Source organism: Macaca nemestrina, chromosome 2 (assembly GCF_043159975.1).
Source record: "Macaca nemestrina isolate mMacNem1 chromosome 2, mMacNem.hap1, whole genome shotgun sequence".
Classification (NCBI taxonomy): domain Eukaryota; kingdom Metazoa; phylum Chordata; class Mammalia; order Primates; family Cercopithecidae; genus Macaca; species Macaca nemestrina.
Genome location: NC_092126.1, coordinates 106,420,687 through 106,436,282, shown reverse-complemented (window position 1 = coordinate 106,436,282; position 15,596 = coordinate 106,420,687). Strand labels below are relative to the sequence as shown.

At 45.2% G+C, this 15,596-nt stretch overlaps 1 protein-coding gene across 2 annotated transcripts in view; it reads right to left on the bottom strand.

Moving 5' to 3' along the window:
* Positions 1 to 866: 866 nt before the first annotated feature.
* The window catches only part of GASK1A (golgi associated kinase 1A), an 84,667-nt gene continuing 69,937 nt past the window's right edge, over positions 867 to 15,596 (bottom strand). For both annotated transcript variants that reach the window (XM_011738913.2, XM_011738915.3), the window contains exons 3-5: positions 4,308 to 4,430; positions 2,431 to 2,534; positions 867 to 1,790 (exon numbers count right to left, since the gene is read on the bottom strand). In XM_011738913.2, coding sequence (XP_011737215.1) covers positions 1,580 to 1,790; positions 2,431 to 2,534; positions 4,308 to 4,430 — 438 coding nt within the window. In that variant the 3' untranslated portion in view covers positions 867 to 1,579. The remainder of the gene's footprint in view (positions 1,791 to 2,430; positions 2,535 to 4,307; positions 4,431 to 15,596) is intronic.

Here is a 15,596-nt window from a genome sequence, read left to right as displayed (position 1 = left end):
GTTTTATATATGAATTTACAGGGAATATATAAGAAGTATATGAAAATATATAGTAAATACTATATAATATATAAGAAATATTATATAATACTAGAAGAAACACAGGAAATTATTTCAATAATCTTGAAGTGGTGACAACCTTTTTAAGAAGGCATGAAACTGAAAAGACTTAAAGGGAAAGATAAACAAATTTGACTACGTGGAAATTAACATTTTACGCTTGGCAAAAGACTATAAACAAAGTTAAGAGACAAATGATAGGCTGGAAGAAAACATTTACACCAAGTCAACAGAGAAAAGATTGATTACACTCATTAGAGTCAAAGACTTCCAACAAATTAACAAGCAAAGGGCAAGCATCTTAAAAGAAAAGGACAATGCAGAAAAGAAAATACAAATGTCTGGCAAATAAGTGGAAAGATGACTTCGTTCATGATTAAGGAAATGCAGTTTTTAAATAGGTTTTCCTCCTAAAACCCCAAAGTCTGAGAATGTTAAGTGTTGGTGAGGGTGTAGAAAAATAATCACTCTCCTACCCTCTTGGGAGAAATGTAAATTGACACCACCATTTCGGACAGCAATTTGGCAGTTTCTTTCAGAATACTGAATGCCCATACCCTTTGCCCCAGAAACCCCTTACGGAAATCTGACTCGCAGAAATATTTGCACGCCACGCAGTCATGTTCACGGCAGCAATGTCTGTAATTGATGAAAAATTGGAGCTACTTAAATGTTCATGATTATGGGACCAGCTAAAGAAAATATGACACATCCCTGCCTTGGAATTTCATGCAGTCACCAATAAAGATTGGGTCAAATCAGATGGCTGATACAGAATATAGTTAATAAAGTAAAAATATAGTGAGTTGACAAACAAAGCATGACCGCACTTTTATTTTTTAATTTGCAAGTAGTGTGACCATGAATAACACACACACACACACATACGCACTGCTAAAGAGTTTGTGGAACTTATGCTTTTTGTCATATGCTTCTATTATTTATGAACTTGTTTTTACTGAGCATGTATTACTTTTAGACTTTTATAATTTTTTAAACCAAAAAACATAACTGAGTAATAATTGAAAAGTTAAAGTCTATAAAGACAAACACATTACGTGTCGTTTATTAGACCTGAGTCTACTTTCAGCTGGAGCAACTCTGGGCTGCAAGTGCAGTTCTATGAAGATTTTACCTTTATTGGGTTTGTCTCATGTATTGCATGCAGGCACGCACACATGCCACCCACACCTACACACCTCTACACACACACAAAGTTCTCCAGCTCTGCATGTGCACGTGCATCACACATTTTTACAGTATCTTGAGCAGCTCCAGAACATTTTTTAATGTATTTGTTGGTGCAGGGGAATAAATAGCCAGAGCCGAGAAAGCGGAAAGGGATGCATTGAGATTGAAAACCCCATGCTACCTCCACCATCCCGGGCAGGTGAAATATCCCATGACATCCTTGTGCCCCTCTGGCTTCTGGCTTTTCCCATTTGTCCTCAAGATGAGTGAGCCCAAGAAAATGTGGCCATCAGGATGGATGCTCATTGACTCAGGGCTGGTGTGAGGCTCACGGGTCCTCGTCCCTGAAGAGTGTGAGGTTGTGCTTTCGGATGTGTCCCAGCAGCACCTGTCCTCGCTGCTCCAGGGTCTGGAGGACGTGCTTCAGCCCCTGAGCCCCGCCTTGGCTTTCCCAGAACACGGGGTCCATCTGCAGTGACTTCAGCAGCATATTCTGTAGACACCCTGATGCGAGAACCTTCACGGCAGACTCAGGAAACCTGGAGCGAAGGCCCCAGAACCCCGTAACAGAAAGAAAAAGCAACAGCGATCTCAGAGAATTTCAATAACAGGTGAAGCCAGATGGCCAGAGCTTGCATAGTTGAGGAACTCTGGCAAAGTCACCCTGCAAACTCCCCAGGCCTGCACCTGCTATCTCATTAACAGAGGACCCTTTGCCTAGCTCTGCTGTGAAGGCAGGGGATAGACCCTTCAGATGGGTCCCATCCTATAGAGAAGCCAGGTGAACAAATGCTGCTATCCCAGGCTCCATTTGGCAAATGCAGGGCCAGAAAGAATCCTGGGAAGGCAGAGCTGCCTGCCAAGAGTGAGCAGGGAGGGGTAGACTCTTCAGCCTAGCTCTCCCACCCAGAACAAGGGAAGGACTAGCCTCTCCACACCCCAGCAATGCAGCTAGTATTCTGCAGGCACAGGAGGCCCTCTGGATGTTGGGGTAGGCCCTGCCAACTGTGTCCCCTCTCAGCTTTCCCAGGGCTCCCCACCACCACCTAAAGTTCTGATCCAACAGCTTGTCTGATGGACCGTGGGCTTCTCAGGGCCATAGTTCAAGGTCCCAAGGTTTGCCGCAAGGCCATCAGGTCTCAGTCCCGTGAACTTCCACCCGACCCTTTTGACCCTCACCCATCTATGCCCTCCAGCAGCCGAAAGTTCAGCTTGTCCTCAGGGTGCTGAAGGTTGCCGGCGTTATCGATGTAGACCAGGTGAGATGGATTGCTGCTCCGGACCTCAGGGAAGAGGGTGGACAGATAGAGAGGTGGGTAAGGGTGCAGCTACGGCTGGCACCTATGGACTTGGTCAAGATTAAGGGGCTGAGAGCCCTGAGCTGTCAGTCCCACAGTCCATGCTAACAAACAGTCCTCACAGCTGACCACTTACTCTATGTTGGGCACTGTGCTAAGTGCTTCCAGGCATCCTGTCAGTTAATTCTCCCAGTAACCTTAGGAAGCGGGCACTAGTGTTAGCCCTATTTTACAGAAATGGTGGCACCTTAACTTAAGCAATTTGCACAAAATCACACAGCTAGTAAGTAGCTGGGCCGTTTCAAACCTGGACCCATAGGGCTAAGGCAGAGCACCATCTGCTAAATTGCAAGGCCAAAGGACTGATCCTGTTTTGGTGGCTGAAGGGTTGAGGAGCACAGGTGGGAATCGGCAGGTGCCGAGGTAGCCTGCTCCTCAGGGCCATCGCTGTGAGAGGCATCACACATGTGCTGCTCACATGTGTACACACTCAGTCACCCCTTTGTGCCACCTGTGCCTATGCACCTGGGCATCCCCCTTAGCATCACTGAGAGCACACACAGATGTCTTTTATCCTCGAAAAGCAGTGACCACACTCTGTTTCTACAGAAGAGTTTAGCAGCTCCTAAACATTTTGAAAACCAAAATCAGCACCGGAGAATTCTTTAGTACCTTAAAGAATATGGTGTGGTTGTGAATGGGAGACCATCTCTTCTCGTCCCCACTCCCACGCACGCACTCCTTTCCCACATAGCCTCCAAAAGCCCATGGGCATTTCCCACAATCCTCTCCAGCGGCCTAGGCTTAAGCTATGAACTTCTGTTTCCAGGACCCCAGCTTCCCTTCTCTCTGCCTCTTCTCCTTTCTCACCCCACTCCACATGTCAGGATCACTTTTTGCTCAAAGCTGGGTGGCTCTTCCCTCTAGAAACTGCTGTCCTAAAAGATCTGTGAAATGCCTGCTCACCAGGGGTAAACAATGGCTATTAAAGCTTTGTCTCTCCCATGGATATTTACCTTTGACAAGGGAAAAGGAGAGATGGCTCTGGGGGTAGAGGAGGAGAATTGCCAGCACCCCCACTAAGCAATCCTGGCCTCTGGGTGATGTGGCCTCCCTGAAGCCCATCCCTGGACACCATGCTGACAGCTACCCTCCAAGAGGAAAGGGAGGCTGTGGGGACACTATGCCTCACTGCAGGAGAAGATAGAGAAGCCCTTCCCTGGGGGAAGCACTTTGCTTCTTATGCAGAGGAAATGGTTATTCTGCCCTCTCCGATGGCCACAGCACATTGCTTCCCACCCTGGACTCTAGTTTTGACAGGAGCAGCAGCAGCCTGTGAGCCACTGGGGTCTTGGGTTCATGCCCTAATGCTGCTACCATATGGCCTTGGAGATTCCTTTCCCTCCAGACTGCAACTCCTCATTTACTGGCACAACGAGGATGTTGACTAGACACACCATTCTCAAACTCTACTTCCAGGAGCCCTAGTTGTTCTCTGGAGTCTCTTATGGGCAGTGGAGACAGTGAAAAGGGGGCTCCAGCCCTCATGCCACACTCCTCCTCAGGCACATTCTTAAAGCTCCATTTTATCAGTTTACATATTGCAGACTCCTGGAAATATTCAAACAACTGGTTTTGCTGAAAAGAACAAGACTGGGAAACCCCAGCAACAAATGATTTTTGAAACTTGTTAGCATCTTCTGAAGGACACAGGAAGACCTGGTTCTGGGGTGACAAGGGGATGGTGTGGAGACGTACCAGGATGTGGACCAGCCGCAGCTCGGCTGGGTTCCGGCATTTCTCTCGGAGCCTCTCTTCTACACAGGGGTCTGAGGGCTCAGGCTCGAAGCCACAACAGTAGCGATCCAAGCGGTCGTGGACCTGTGGAGACACCCACCCTTTGGTAGGGTGAGGCAGGGCAGGGGGCCTGCCTCCACCAGGCACAGCATGGAGGCCACCTGACCTGCTGTTTCCTACATGACGCTGGGGCCACAGCAGGGGTGACTCTCAGTGGTTCTCTGTGCTGGTCATTACTAAATGGGGCTTCCACTTTCCTCCTCTGGCCAGCTCACTCTGCACACCAGGAGCTGTTTGCTCATGCCTCAGGCCAGTGTGGATTTTCACCCAGTGCCCACAGCTTGACCTACACTGTTGCTCTTGAGCTCTAGCCTGGCACCACTGGGGCTCCGAATGCTGACCGTCTGCCTGTCTACCCAGGGAGATTCTACATCACTCTATTTTTTCTTTAAGCAGCAAATGCTACATCAGGGATTCCTCCTTTCTTTAGAGGTGCAAGTCCTTTAATGATCATCTCAACAGCTCCAACTGGACAGCTCTTTTACCCTGCAGCAGGCCTGAATCAAGCCGGGGAAAGAGGAGGGCATCCTCAATGTGGTGTGAGGTCAGTTCTGAGGAGCTTTGCCACCCTTCCCCTGAATAGATACATACAGATGACACCCACAGCATTTTAGAGTGGATCAGAGGATTCCTAGAATCACGCTTCCCACTCACTTGCTTCTGGGATGCTTTCTTCAGAAGGAAAGTCGCAGCCTGCAAGTCAGCAGTAGGAAGAATCGTGGTCTGCCCCAGCCCTGACCTACATGAGGATAGCATCTGCTGTAAGTGTCTAGGACAAAGAGATTGAGGATGGAGAGGCATACAAGCAGAACTGGTAGAGTCCTCTGAGGATGGTTAGGGGAGGGCTTGCTGTGGGGAGAAAGACAGGAAAGGGAGAATAGTCGAAGTGAGGAGTTGGTCTGGGGAAGGCTTGGGAGATGCTAGGGAGTGGATGAAAGATGAAGTAAGCGCGGCTGAGCAGCAGGGAATCACCATCACACACAGGATGTGCAAGCCTGGGAAAACTCATTCTATTTTCCTTTTACAAAGGAAACTTGGTTTGATGCAATACCTTGACGAGTGCTTAGGGTTGAAGGTGAAATTACAGGAGGTCTGGGTGTGGGAGGACTTGCTTTGCATGGGACAAGAAGAAAAGTTAGTTTCTTGCTGTGGAAGTGGGAGGACAGAGGAATAGAGAAGGTGAAGGGAAGCAGGGAGCAGCAGAAGGCTGGGGCTGTGAGATGTACTCTCCCATAAGTTCTCCATCCTGCAGTGAAGCTGCTGCCCTTATGAAATGTTTGGTGGATGCTGAGCTTTGAGTTCAGGTTTGGTGTGGGGCAAGTCAAGGTAGTGCTCATGGCACATCAAACAGAAGGAGTCCATCCACTACTTGGGATTTCTCCAAATCCTAGGAAGGGCTCCAAACCCCACAGGTTATGGGACCAGGGGTTTTAGTTGTTTTCTTAAATCTCTCAGGTGGTGGTGAAAGTCAGTGGGGAGGCCTTGAGGACCTCTGGGATCTACCAATCAGAACAATGAATCACATAGGTATCTAACTCTCAGGCTGCAAAATGTACTAAGTTCCTGAAAGAGCCTGCTGTGGGGAAGACCTAGATTGGACACTCTGATCCCATCTTTGCAGAATGGCTAGTCTGAATTAGAAAGCCTAGGAACACCACTGGAGAGGAAGACATCAGCCTGGGAACTTGGAAACTCAGTATGAAGGGAGCAGAGCAGACCTCATTTCAAGAAAATTGTCATTATCTGAACTGTCTGGTGATTCCCTGGTAAACTCCACTAAAAGGCATGGTTTTTTTGGTTGCCCAGTACTAAAAGCCTTCTCCTGGACGGGTAGAGGACATTTGTTGAAAACATTTACTGCCACATGTTTCAAGAACATGGCTGTCTGAGACAATGGATAACAGTTGGGACAAACAATAGATTAACCAAAAAGCTTAAAAAGGAAGAGATAAGAAATGAAATGTCCAAGGGGCTGTGAAAAGCTCCAGTATGTTCCTGGAAATCTGGAAGTCCACATGCACATGTGTAGGACTGTGCACATGTTCAGGAAAAACTTGAAAAGACCCTAAGCTCTCACCTCTGGTTGACCTTGAGACTGTACAAGCATGAGTGAAGGCAAAAGCAGATTTATCAACTGCATACATACGTGTTGGAGATGCCTCAACACACACACACACAGACCCTTTGGCAAACACTAGGAGACTTACTGGCTCCAGAAATTCATGAAAATCTGCTCAATCATCAGCTGATCACTGAACCAACTGAGCAGAAATTTCAGTGGCCATATACAATAAAGAATACAGATGAATATAGACTTTGTTCATAAAAATAAAACAAGCAAATAACAAAGAAAATAACTACAAATGAAAAAAACTACAACAAACAGCAACAACAAAAATCCTGGGGAAAAGAAGAATCTGATTTTCAGAGTGGCCATCTTATATTATTTAAATACTCAGGTTTCAACAAAAAATATGAGACAGTCAAAGAAACAAAGTATGGCCAATATGCATGAAAAAAGGCAATCAATCAAAATTGTTCCTGAGGAAGCCCAGATGTTGGAGAAAAAATTTAAATTAGCCATTTTACATATGTTCAAAGAACTAAAGGAAATCAGGCCTAGAGAAGTAAAGTATGAGAATGATACCTCACCATATAGACTACATGAATAATGAGATAGAAATTATAAAGAGAAACCAAATATAAATTATGGAGTTGAAAAGTACTACAACTTTTAAAAATTCACTGAGAGGATCAAACAGCAGTTATGAGCAGGCAGAAGAACAAATCAGAAAACTTGAAGATAGGTCAACTGAGATTATCAAGTATGAGGAATAAGAAGAAAAAAATGAAGAAAAATAAACAGTGCCTCAGACACCCATGTAATACCATTAAGTGTACCAACATATATATAAGAGGACTTTTAAAAGGAAGGGAGGAGGATGTGAAAATAATATTAGAATTAATGTACAAAACCTCCCCAAATTTGGTGAAAAGCATTGATCTACACATCCAAGAGGTCCAGTGAACTCCATTAATATAAACTGAAAGAGACCTACACCTAGAATAAAACTGTCAAAAACCAAAGACAGAGAGAGAATCCTAAAAGCAGCAAGAGAGAAGTCACTCATCACATAAAAAGGATTATTTCAAAGAGTGGTTTGGTATCAGATTTATCAAAAACCATGGAGGCCAAAAGGCAGAGGAGCAACATTCAAAGTGTTGAAATTAAATTAAAAAAAAGAGAGTCAGTCAACCAAGAATTTTATATACAGCAAAACTCTCCTTCAAAAATTAAGGATAAATGAAGACATTAACAGAACAACAAAAACGGAATTTATTGTCAGCAGGCTTGTTCTACAAGAAATACTAAAAGGGGGCCTTCAGGATGAATGAAAGGATACTAAGTAGTAACTTGAATTAATATCAAGAACTAAAAAGCTCTGTTCAAGATAACTGTATACATAAACATAAAAGACAGTATAAATGTATTTTTTTTTTGGTCTGGACTTCTTTTTTCCTCTCTGATTTTAAAAAACAACTGCTTAAAGCAATAATTATAATCTATGCTGATGGGCAGAAAATGTATAAAGATGTAATTTGTGACAAGAATAGCATAAAAGTGGGAGGGGAACAGATTTATATAGAAAGAAAGTCTTTTTACATTATTAAATTGCTGGTAATCTGACCTAGATTGTTATAAATCCAGATGTTAATGGTTATCCCAGTGCAACCAATAAGAATATAACTATAGTCCTAGTCACCAATAATCTCACAAAACCAGATGTTGAGAAATGAGACAGCATTCAATAGTCCCAAGTACTGTCCCCAAACATTATTTTCTCTGTTTTATACAGTTGAAAACAGAGAAATCACACCTCAGGTCTAGACAGGCTGAGGGCATTTCTGTGAGGCCACATTAGTAGCAGTAGACCAAATGGATTAAATATATCCACTGATTCTGGTAAAAAAGCAAGTTTATGCACAGAGGCCAATGCACAAAGTCCAGAAGATTGGTCCAGCTTGGCAAAGAACCACAGCCCTGGTTATGCAGTGAGCCAATTAGCAAGACTTCCTGAGGAGGACCCTCTTTACTGCTTTGGCCTCCTGAACTTTGGGTAACCAATACCCAATTTTCCTTCTTTCCTCTAATACCTTATTATGAAAAATTCCAAACATACAGCAAATTTGAAATAATTATATGGGTATATGAATACCCATATACCCATCACCAAAATTCTACCATGAATATTTTACTTATTTTATGACATATCTAACCATCGATACATCTCTATATCCATTCATTAAATCATCTTATTTCTTATTTTTTATGCATTTCAAAGTAAGTTGCAGACATTAGAAATTTCCCTCTAAATATATTGGCATGCACACCGCTCATTAGAGTTCCTGGTTTTCCTATAAGAGAACCAATCTTCCCTGCTAGATACAGTCTGGTGGCATCATCAATCCAAGTACCCTGCACATCCAGCCATGAAGTGAAGATGGGGTCCAAGCTCCTCTAACCATATACCCTCCATCCTTCCCCTGACTCTTCAGGCTTCCCAGGCCTTTTTCTTCCATTCCTTGAAGCCCTTAATGTCTTACCAAATACAGATTCTTTCCTTGCTTATGTTAATCAGAGTTAGTCTCTGTTGCTTGGAATCAAACTCCCTTCAAGTGATGCACCCCCTGAATTTTCCTTCTTCCAGGTTAAACACACTTGGGTTCTGAAACTATGGTAGATGTTTTTGATGCCCCCAACCCATGAACCTAGGGCTCACCTACAGAAGGTCCCAACCATACAGTGCCCATATGTAGAGGTACTCTTGCCCATAACAGGCTTAACCTACCCATGCAGCAGGCTGAAAGTGCTGGAAAATCAATGCTCCCAGGAGCAAGCTTCAACCAATGACTTATGGCAGTTAGTGTACAAATATCATAGCCCCTCACCTCCCAGGGGAATGATACCCTACAGCAGTGTTCTACAAAGTCTGTCAAGGGCCCTCATCTGGGTTCAGCCTCACTTGCTCATGTGGCAGCCTGCCCTTTACTGTACCCTTCATTAGCTTTTCTTCCTTCCCTGTTTCACTTCCCCATTTGCTCACCAGGTTTCCTAGGACCACCTCCCAAATAAATTGCTCTATTCAAATTCTAGTCAGAGTCTCTTTTTGGGGACCTCAAACCTAGATAGAAACCCGTCACAGTCTCTATTGCTGTCACATGTCCAAGCTCTTGTTGGTCAGTATTCTTGTCATACTTTAGTACCTAGCACTGGACGCAACAGCAGAGAATCAAGTTATAGAGTAGCACAGAAACATTGCCTCCCTGATTCCAGATGTTAAGACTAGATTTGCATCTTTACCAATCTCATCATGTTGTTGACACATATTTTGCATGTCCAAAATTAGCAAGTCTCTGTCTCATATATGTCCATTCAGCCAGGGCTTCATTAACCTGCATTTATACCACTGACTCACAGGCCCTCAGTAAAAGACTTTGCATTTAACACTATTCCATTTCCTCCTTTAATCTTTCATTGCAACCCATTGAATATTTTTTCGATGGTTTTGTTGTCACATTCATTTGCTTTTCCTTCCCCTGCCAATTTTAGGTTATGTGCCAGCCAGACCAGTAAGCTACTATACCAATGGGAGTATTTTCAGCCACAAGTAACAGAAAACCTGACTCAAAATGGCTTAAACCACAAGGAAGATTGAGATTATCTACAGAAGGAAGTCTTGAGGAAAGGCAGGCTGGGTGGATTTAGCAGCTCCATATTGTCATGATAAGGACTTGGGATGCTTTCTGCCCTCCACATACCACCCACAATGTTAACAGCATTCCATTGTTGTCTTAGGATGCCTGCAGGTAGGTGCTGTGGGAATATGTTTCCTTGTTCCTGTCCAGCAGGAGAGAAAGAAAAAGAGTATGAGAGAAGGGGAGAGAGAGAAGGAATCTCTCCCCTCAACAACCATGGAATAGAAGGCCTTCCCTTCAGCCAAATTAAGAGGCACACATTCTTGGACCAATAGCACTCAGTGGAAGATGTTAATGCACTGATCCTTGAACCCATTGCCTCTGAATCCAGGAATAGGTGGAAGGTGAATCAAATCAGGGCTCTGTGAGGAAGGACTACAAGAGACTGGCTGGGTCCCCTACAGCCCAGTGTCCTCATTCAGGCTACTAATAAAAATGTTGGCTAGGACAGGGTTAGAGAGCCCTGCAGCATACCACCAGAGACCTCACAGCCTTCCAGTTCATTTTAAATCACTAAAGCTAGTATCATACCGCATGTATTAGTCTGTTCTCATGCTGATGCAAGAGATGGTCTCCCAGTCTTGGGCAGCTCTGGCCCTGTAGGGTAGAGACCCCTCCCAACTGCTTTCACTGGCTGGCATTGAGTGTCTGCAGCTTTTCCAAGTGCAACAGTACAAGCTGTCAGTGTATCTACCATTTTGGGGTCTGGAGGATGGTGGCCCTCTTCTCACAGCTCCATGAGGCAGTGCCCCACTGGGGACTCCATGTGGGGGCTCTGACTCCACATTTCCCTTCCACACTGCCCTAGCAGGGGTTCTTCATGAGGGTTCCACCCCTTCAGCAGACTTCTGCCTGGACATGTAGGTGTTTCCATACATCCTCTGAAATACAGGTGAAGGTTCCCAAAGCTCAAGTCTTGTCTTCTGTGTAGCCACAGGCACAACGCCATGTGGAAGCCAATAAGGCTTGGGGCTTGTACCCTCTGAAGCAACGGCCTGAGCTGTACTTTGGCCCCTTTTTGGTGCAGCTGGGATGGAGGGCACCAAGTCCTAAGACTACACAAAGCAGCAAGGCCCTGGACCTGGCCCACACAACCATTTCCTCCTCCCAGGCCTTTGGACCTGTGATGGGAGGGCTGCTGTGAAGACGTCTGACATGCCTTGGAAACATTTTCTCCATTATCTTGGCATTGACATTTGGCTCCTCGTTACTTATGCAAATTTCTGCAGCCAGCTTGAATTTCTCCCCAGAAAATGAGTTTTTCATTTCTACCACATCATCAGGCTGCAAATTTTCCGAACTTTTATGCTCTGATTCCATCTCAATCATAAGTTCCAATTCCAAACCATCTCTGTGAATGTAAAAAACTGAATGCTTCTAAGAGTATCCAGGTCACATCTTGAATGCTTTGCTGCTTAGAAATTTCTTCTGCCAGATACCTTAAATCATCTCTCTCAAGTTCAAAGTTCCACACATCTCTAGGGCAGGGGCAAAATGCCGCCAGTTTCTTTGCTAAAGCATAGCACGAATCACCTTTATTCCAGTTCCCAACAAGTTCTCATCTCCATCTGAGTTCACTTCAGCCTGGACTTCATTGTCCATATCACTATCAGCATTTTGTTCAAAGTTATTCAACAAGTTTCTAGGAAGTTCCAAACTTTCCCACATCTCCCTGTCTTCTTCTGAGCCCTCCAAACTGTTCCAACTTCTGCCTGTTTCCCAGTTCCAAAGTCACTTCCACATTTTTAGGTACCTTTATAGCAGTACCTCCCTCTTTGTGGTACCAATTTACTGTATTAGTCCATTTTCATACTGCTGTAAACAACGGCCCAAGACTGAGTAATTTATAAAGGAAAGAGATTTAATTGACTCACTGGTCTGCATGTCTGAGGAGGCCTCAGGAAATTTACAATTATGGCAGAAGGTGAAGGGAAAGCAAGAAACCTTCTTCCCAAGGTGGCAGGAAGGAGAATGAATGCAGGAGGAACTACCAGGCACTTATAAAACCATCAGATCTCATGAGAACTCACTATCACGAGAACAGCATTGAGGAAACCACCGCCATGATTCAGTTACCTCCACCTGGTCTCTTCCTGGACATGTGGGGATTATGGGGATTACAATCCAAGACGAGATTTTGGGTAGGGACACAGTCAAACCACATCACCACCCATATATGAGCCTACTCCATGCTTTCATATGCACCCCATCCTTAGCAAGAGTCACCAGAGGCTACCAACACAGTGGTTTACTGCAGAGATCAGAAAACTTCTCTATAAAGGACCAGAGAGTAAATATTTTAGGCATTGAAGGCCATACAGTCTCTGTCATAACTACTTAAGTCTGCCACTGTAGTGCATATCTTATATATTATAGATAATACATAAACAAACAGGCATGGCTATATTCCAATATGTTGGTAGAAGAGCTGAGGCAGGACTGGCTTGTCTGTCATAATATGAAAGAGTCTTGGAAGATGTCCGGGGTCCAGGGTCTAAAACTCCTCGTGGCCTTTGGAACACCAAGCTCTATGTCAAAGGGTGGAAGGCTACCCTGCCACACCACAAATCTAAGCCCAGGGCATAAAACCCCTCATGACTTGGATGGAATCCAGGGCTCAGGGCATAAAACTCCTCGTAGCCTCTGCAATATGCACAGACTTGTTGGTTGCTCTCCCAGGCTTGTAAACATGCTCTCCATTATCTCAAGCAGCAGAGTATATTCTATATGTGTCAAAGAAAATGCTAAACCATCACAGCTACTCTTGATGCACTGCTACATTTCTACCCCCACATCCTCACGCCCTCACCTGTTTACCCCCACATCCTCAATGTCTTCACCATCTGCTTCTTTGTTTGATCACCAATAAATAGTGTGGGCTCCCAGAGCTCAGGGACTTCACAGCCTCCATACCAGCGTTGGCCCCCTGGACCCACCTTATGCCCTCTTAACTTGTCTTTTCTCATTCCTTTGACTCCGCCGGACTTTGTAGCCCCCACGGCCTGGTGTTGGGTGTGATCACCCCTTCCCCTTACACCCTTTGGCACAGAGCTTGGTGTCCCAAAGGCCATGAGGGGTTTTAGACCCTGGACCCAGGACATCTTCCAAGACTCTTTTATATTATGACAAACAAGCCAGTCCTGCCTCAGCTCTTCTACCAACATATTGGAACACAGGCAAAACCTTATGTGCACTGAAATTGAATTTCATATAAATTTAGATGTCCCACAATATTATTCTTTCAATTTTTTTAACCACTTAAAAGTGCTAAAATCATTCTAAACCATTCTACAAACAGGTGAGGAGTAAATTTGGCGGCATTGTGGGCCATGGTTTAGTTTGTGACCCCCAGTTTGAAGTTCAGATGAATTTGGGGATGAATACTGCCTCCACTATGTCCTGGCTGTGTGAATTCAGAAAATTGCTCATCTTGCCATGCCTCAGTTTTTTCATCAACAAAATGGGGAGGTGATACTCCCATGGGGCCGTGTTGAGGATCACACAGGATGTAATCCAGGAGGCAGATGTTATGGAGAGTTCCCAGAAGTCTCTGGCCCTGGAGGGGACAGGCCAGTGGTTCTCTCCTAAAAAGCGCTGGCCTCACCCCCCACTCACCCAGCACTACAGGCCTGAGAACCAGAGTCTGACATAAAGGAAGTTATGATGGTCTAGTATCTCTTCCATGCACAAGTCTAGTGTTTGGAGCATGGACATATCTGTGAGACAGAAACCCACCAGCTGAATTACCTTGGGCCAGGAGAGCAAATGTCAGGACAGCTCTAGCAAGCCTAAAGTGCAATAACTGCTCTGGATTTTGCTTCACACCAGCTGTGTGACCAGCCAAACCACCTTGCTCCCACCAAACCCTCCCTGCTCCCGTCTCAAGGCCTTACTATACAGATTTAAACTTGCAGCAGCATTTATTTCCAGAGGAAGCTACAAGAAATACTGGCCCATATGATGCGTGCAGTGCTGGCTTCCCAGAATCTACACCCATTTGAATGTTTCACAGTGAGGGCTTGGCTGGCACACTTGCCAGTTTGATTATTCTGCCGTGCTGTCTGGTTGGCTTTTTCTACAGAAGAGAAATTAGGTTTAAACAGTAGAAGACTAGCAGCCAAACAAGACCAAGCTTAACTTTCATTCCCATATTCCTTCAAGATTTGATTCTTTTCCCCTTTTTGAAAAAATGAAGAGATACCAAGAAAAAATGATAAACCTTTAGAGTTTGGGTTTTCTGGCAGTGTTACATAATCGTGTGGACTGAAGTTTTTGTTTAATTTTAGTTAAGCCATTGTAATGCCCTTACTCTGTGCCAGGAATTATCCTTAGTGCTTTACCTATCACAAGTCATTTGACCCCTGCTAGCAGCCAAGAGATAGATACTGTTATTGTTCCCATTTCAAAGATGAGGCTGAATAATGAGTCACAAATGCTGAGTAATGTGATCCAGCCCCCAGAACATGTTTGTCATAACCAGAGACTTAGTTGAAGGTTTTTGGATGCAAGAACAAATTGAAGCGCGTGACTGGCTGCCAGCATGAAGGATATAGTAGGGTCATTGCCTCTGTGACCTCCCAAACAGGACATCTGCATGGGACAAGATACTGCAGTCTGCCAAGGAGGGATACCAGGTCCAGCTGTGGGGGTGGGAAGGTACAGGGTGAAGGCTCTGGGGCCAAGACTCGGGTTCCTCAAGCAGTGCCTGATCTGGGTCTGGTAGAGTCCAGAAGAGCCATCTGCTGTCCCTGGTGTCCCATGTCCCCAGAGCAGAGATGCTTCCCCAAACTGGGAGCAGTCACAGGCCTGGGGCCTTCACGGTGGAAAGGGTGGCTGCTGGCTAGGCAGGCTCACTGCCTGGGGGTCAGAGAGTTGCAGCATAGTTGGAGGGAGGAGGAGAGCCAACTCCCCTTCCCATACTCCAAAACCTCTCTCCAAGGAGGGTGGCAGGCTGCTCCCATACTGGCTGGCTGGCTGTTGAAGAATTTGGTGAGGCTTTGGGAAGGTCAGAGTGTGGAAGAGGAGGGAGTTACTCGGCACTGACTCTCACTCTCCTCTAAAGATTCACCTTGCTATGCTCCTTGCCTTTCCACATACACGGCATCTTCCCTGGAAGCTCCAGGGAGGGAACATTTAGACTGCTTCATCTGCCCAAACCCCGAGGCCAGAAGTCTCAGCACCATCTTTGGAAGCCAGTGAATAGACCAGCTGATGGGCTTTGAGGAGCTGGATTGAGAAGGACTACGGCTTATCTAAAAAGACATCTGTGGAGCCTCCTAAATGTTAAACATCAACACAAAACCCAGCAGCTGTTAAAAGATGAATCCACCACAGCAAAGTAGGTTCTGACCAGGAAAGCTAAGATGAATCACCATTGGAACACTGTCACAAAAGGTCCCCACTTTAATAATTAGGGGGGAAAATATGGTGACC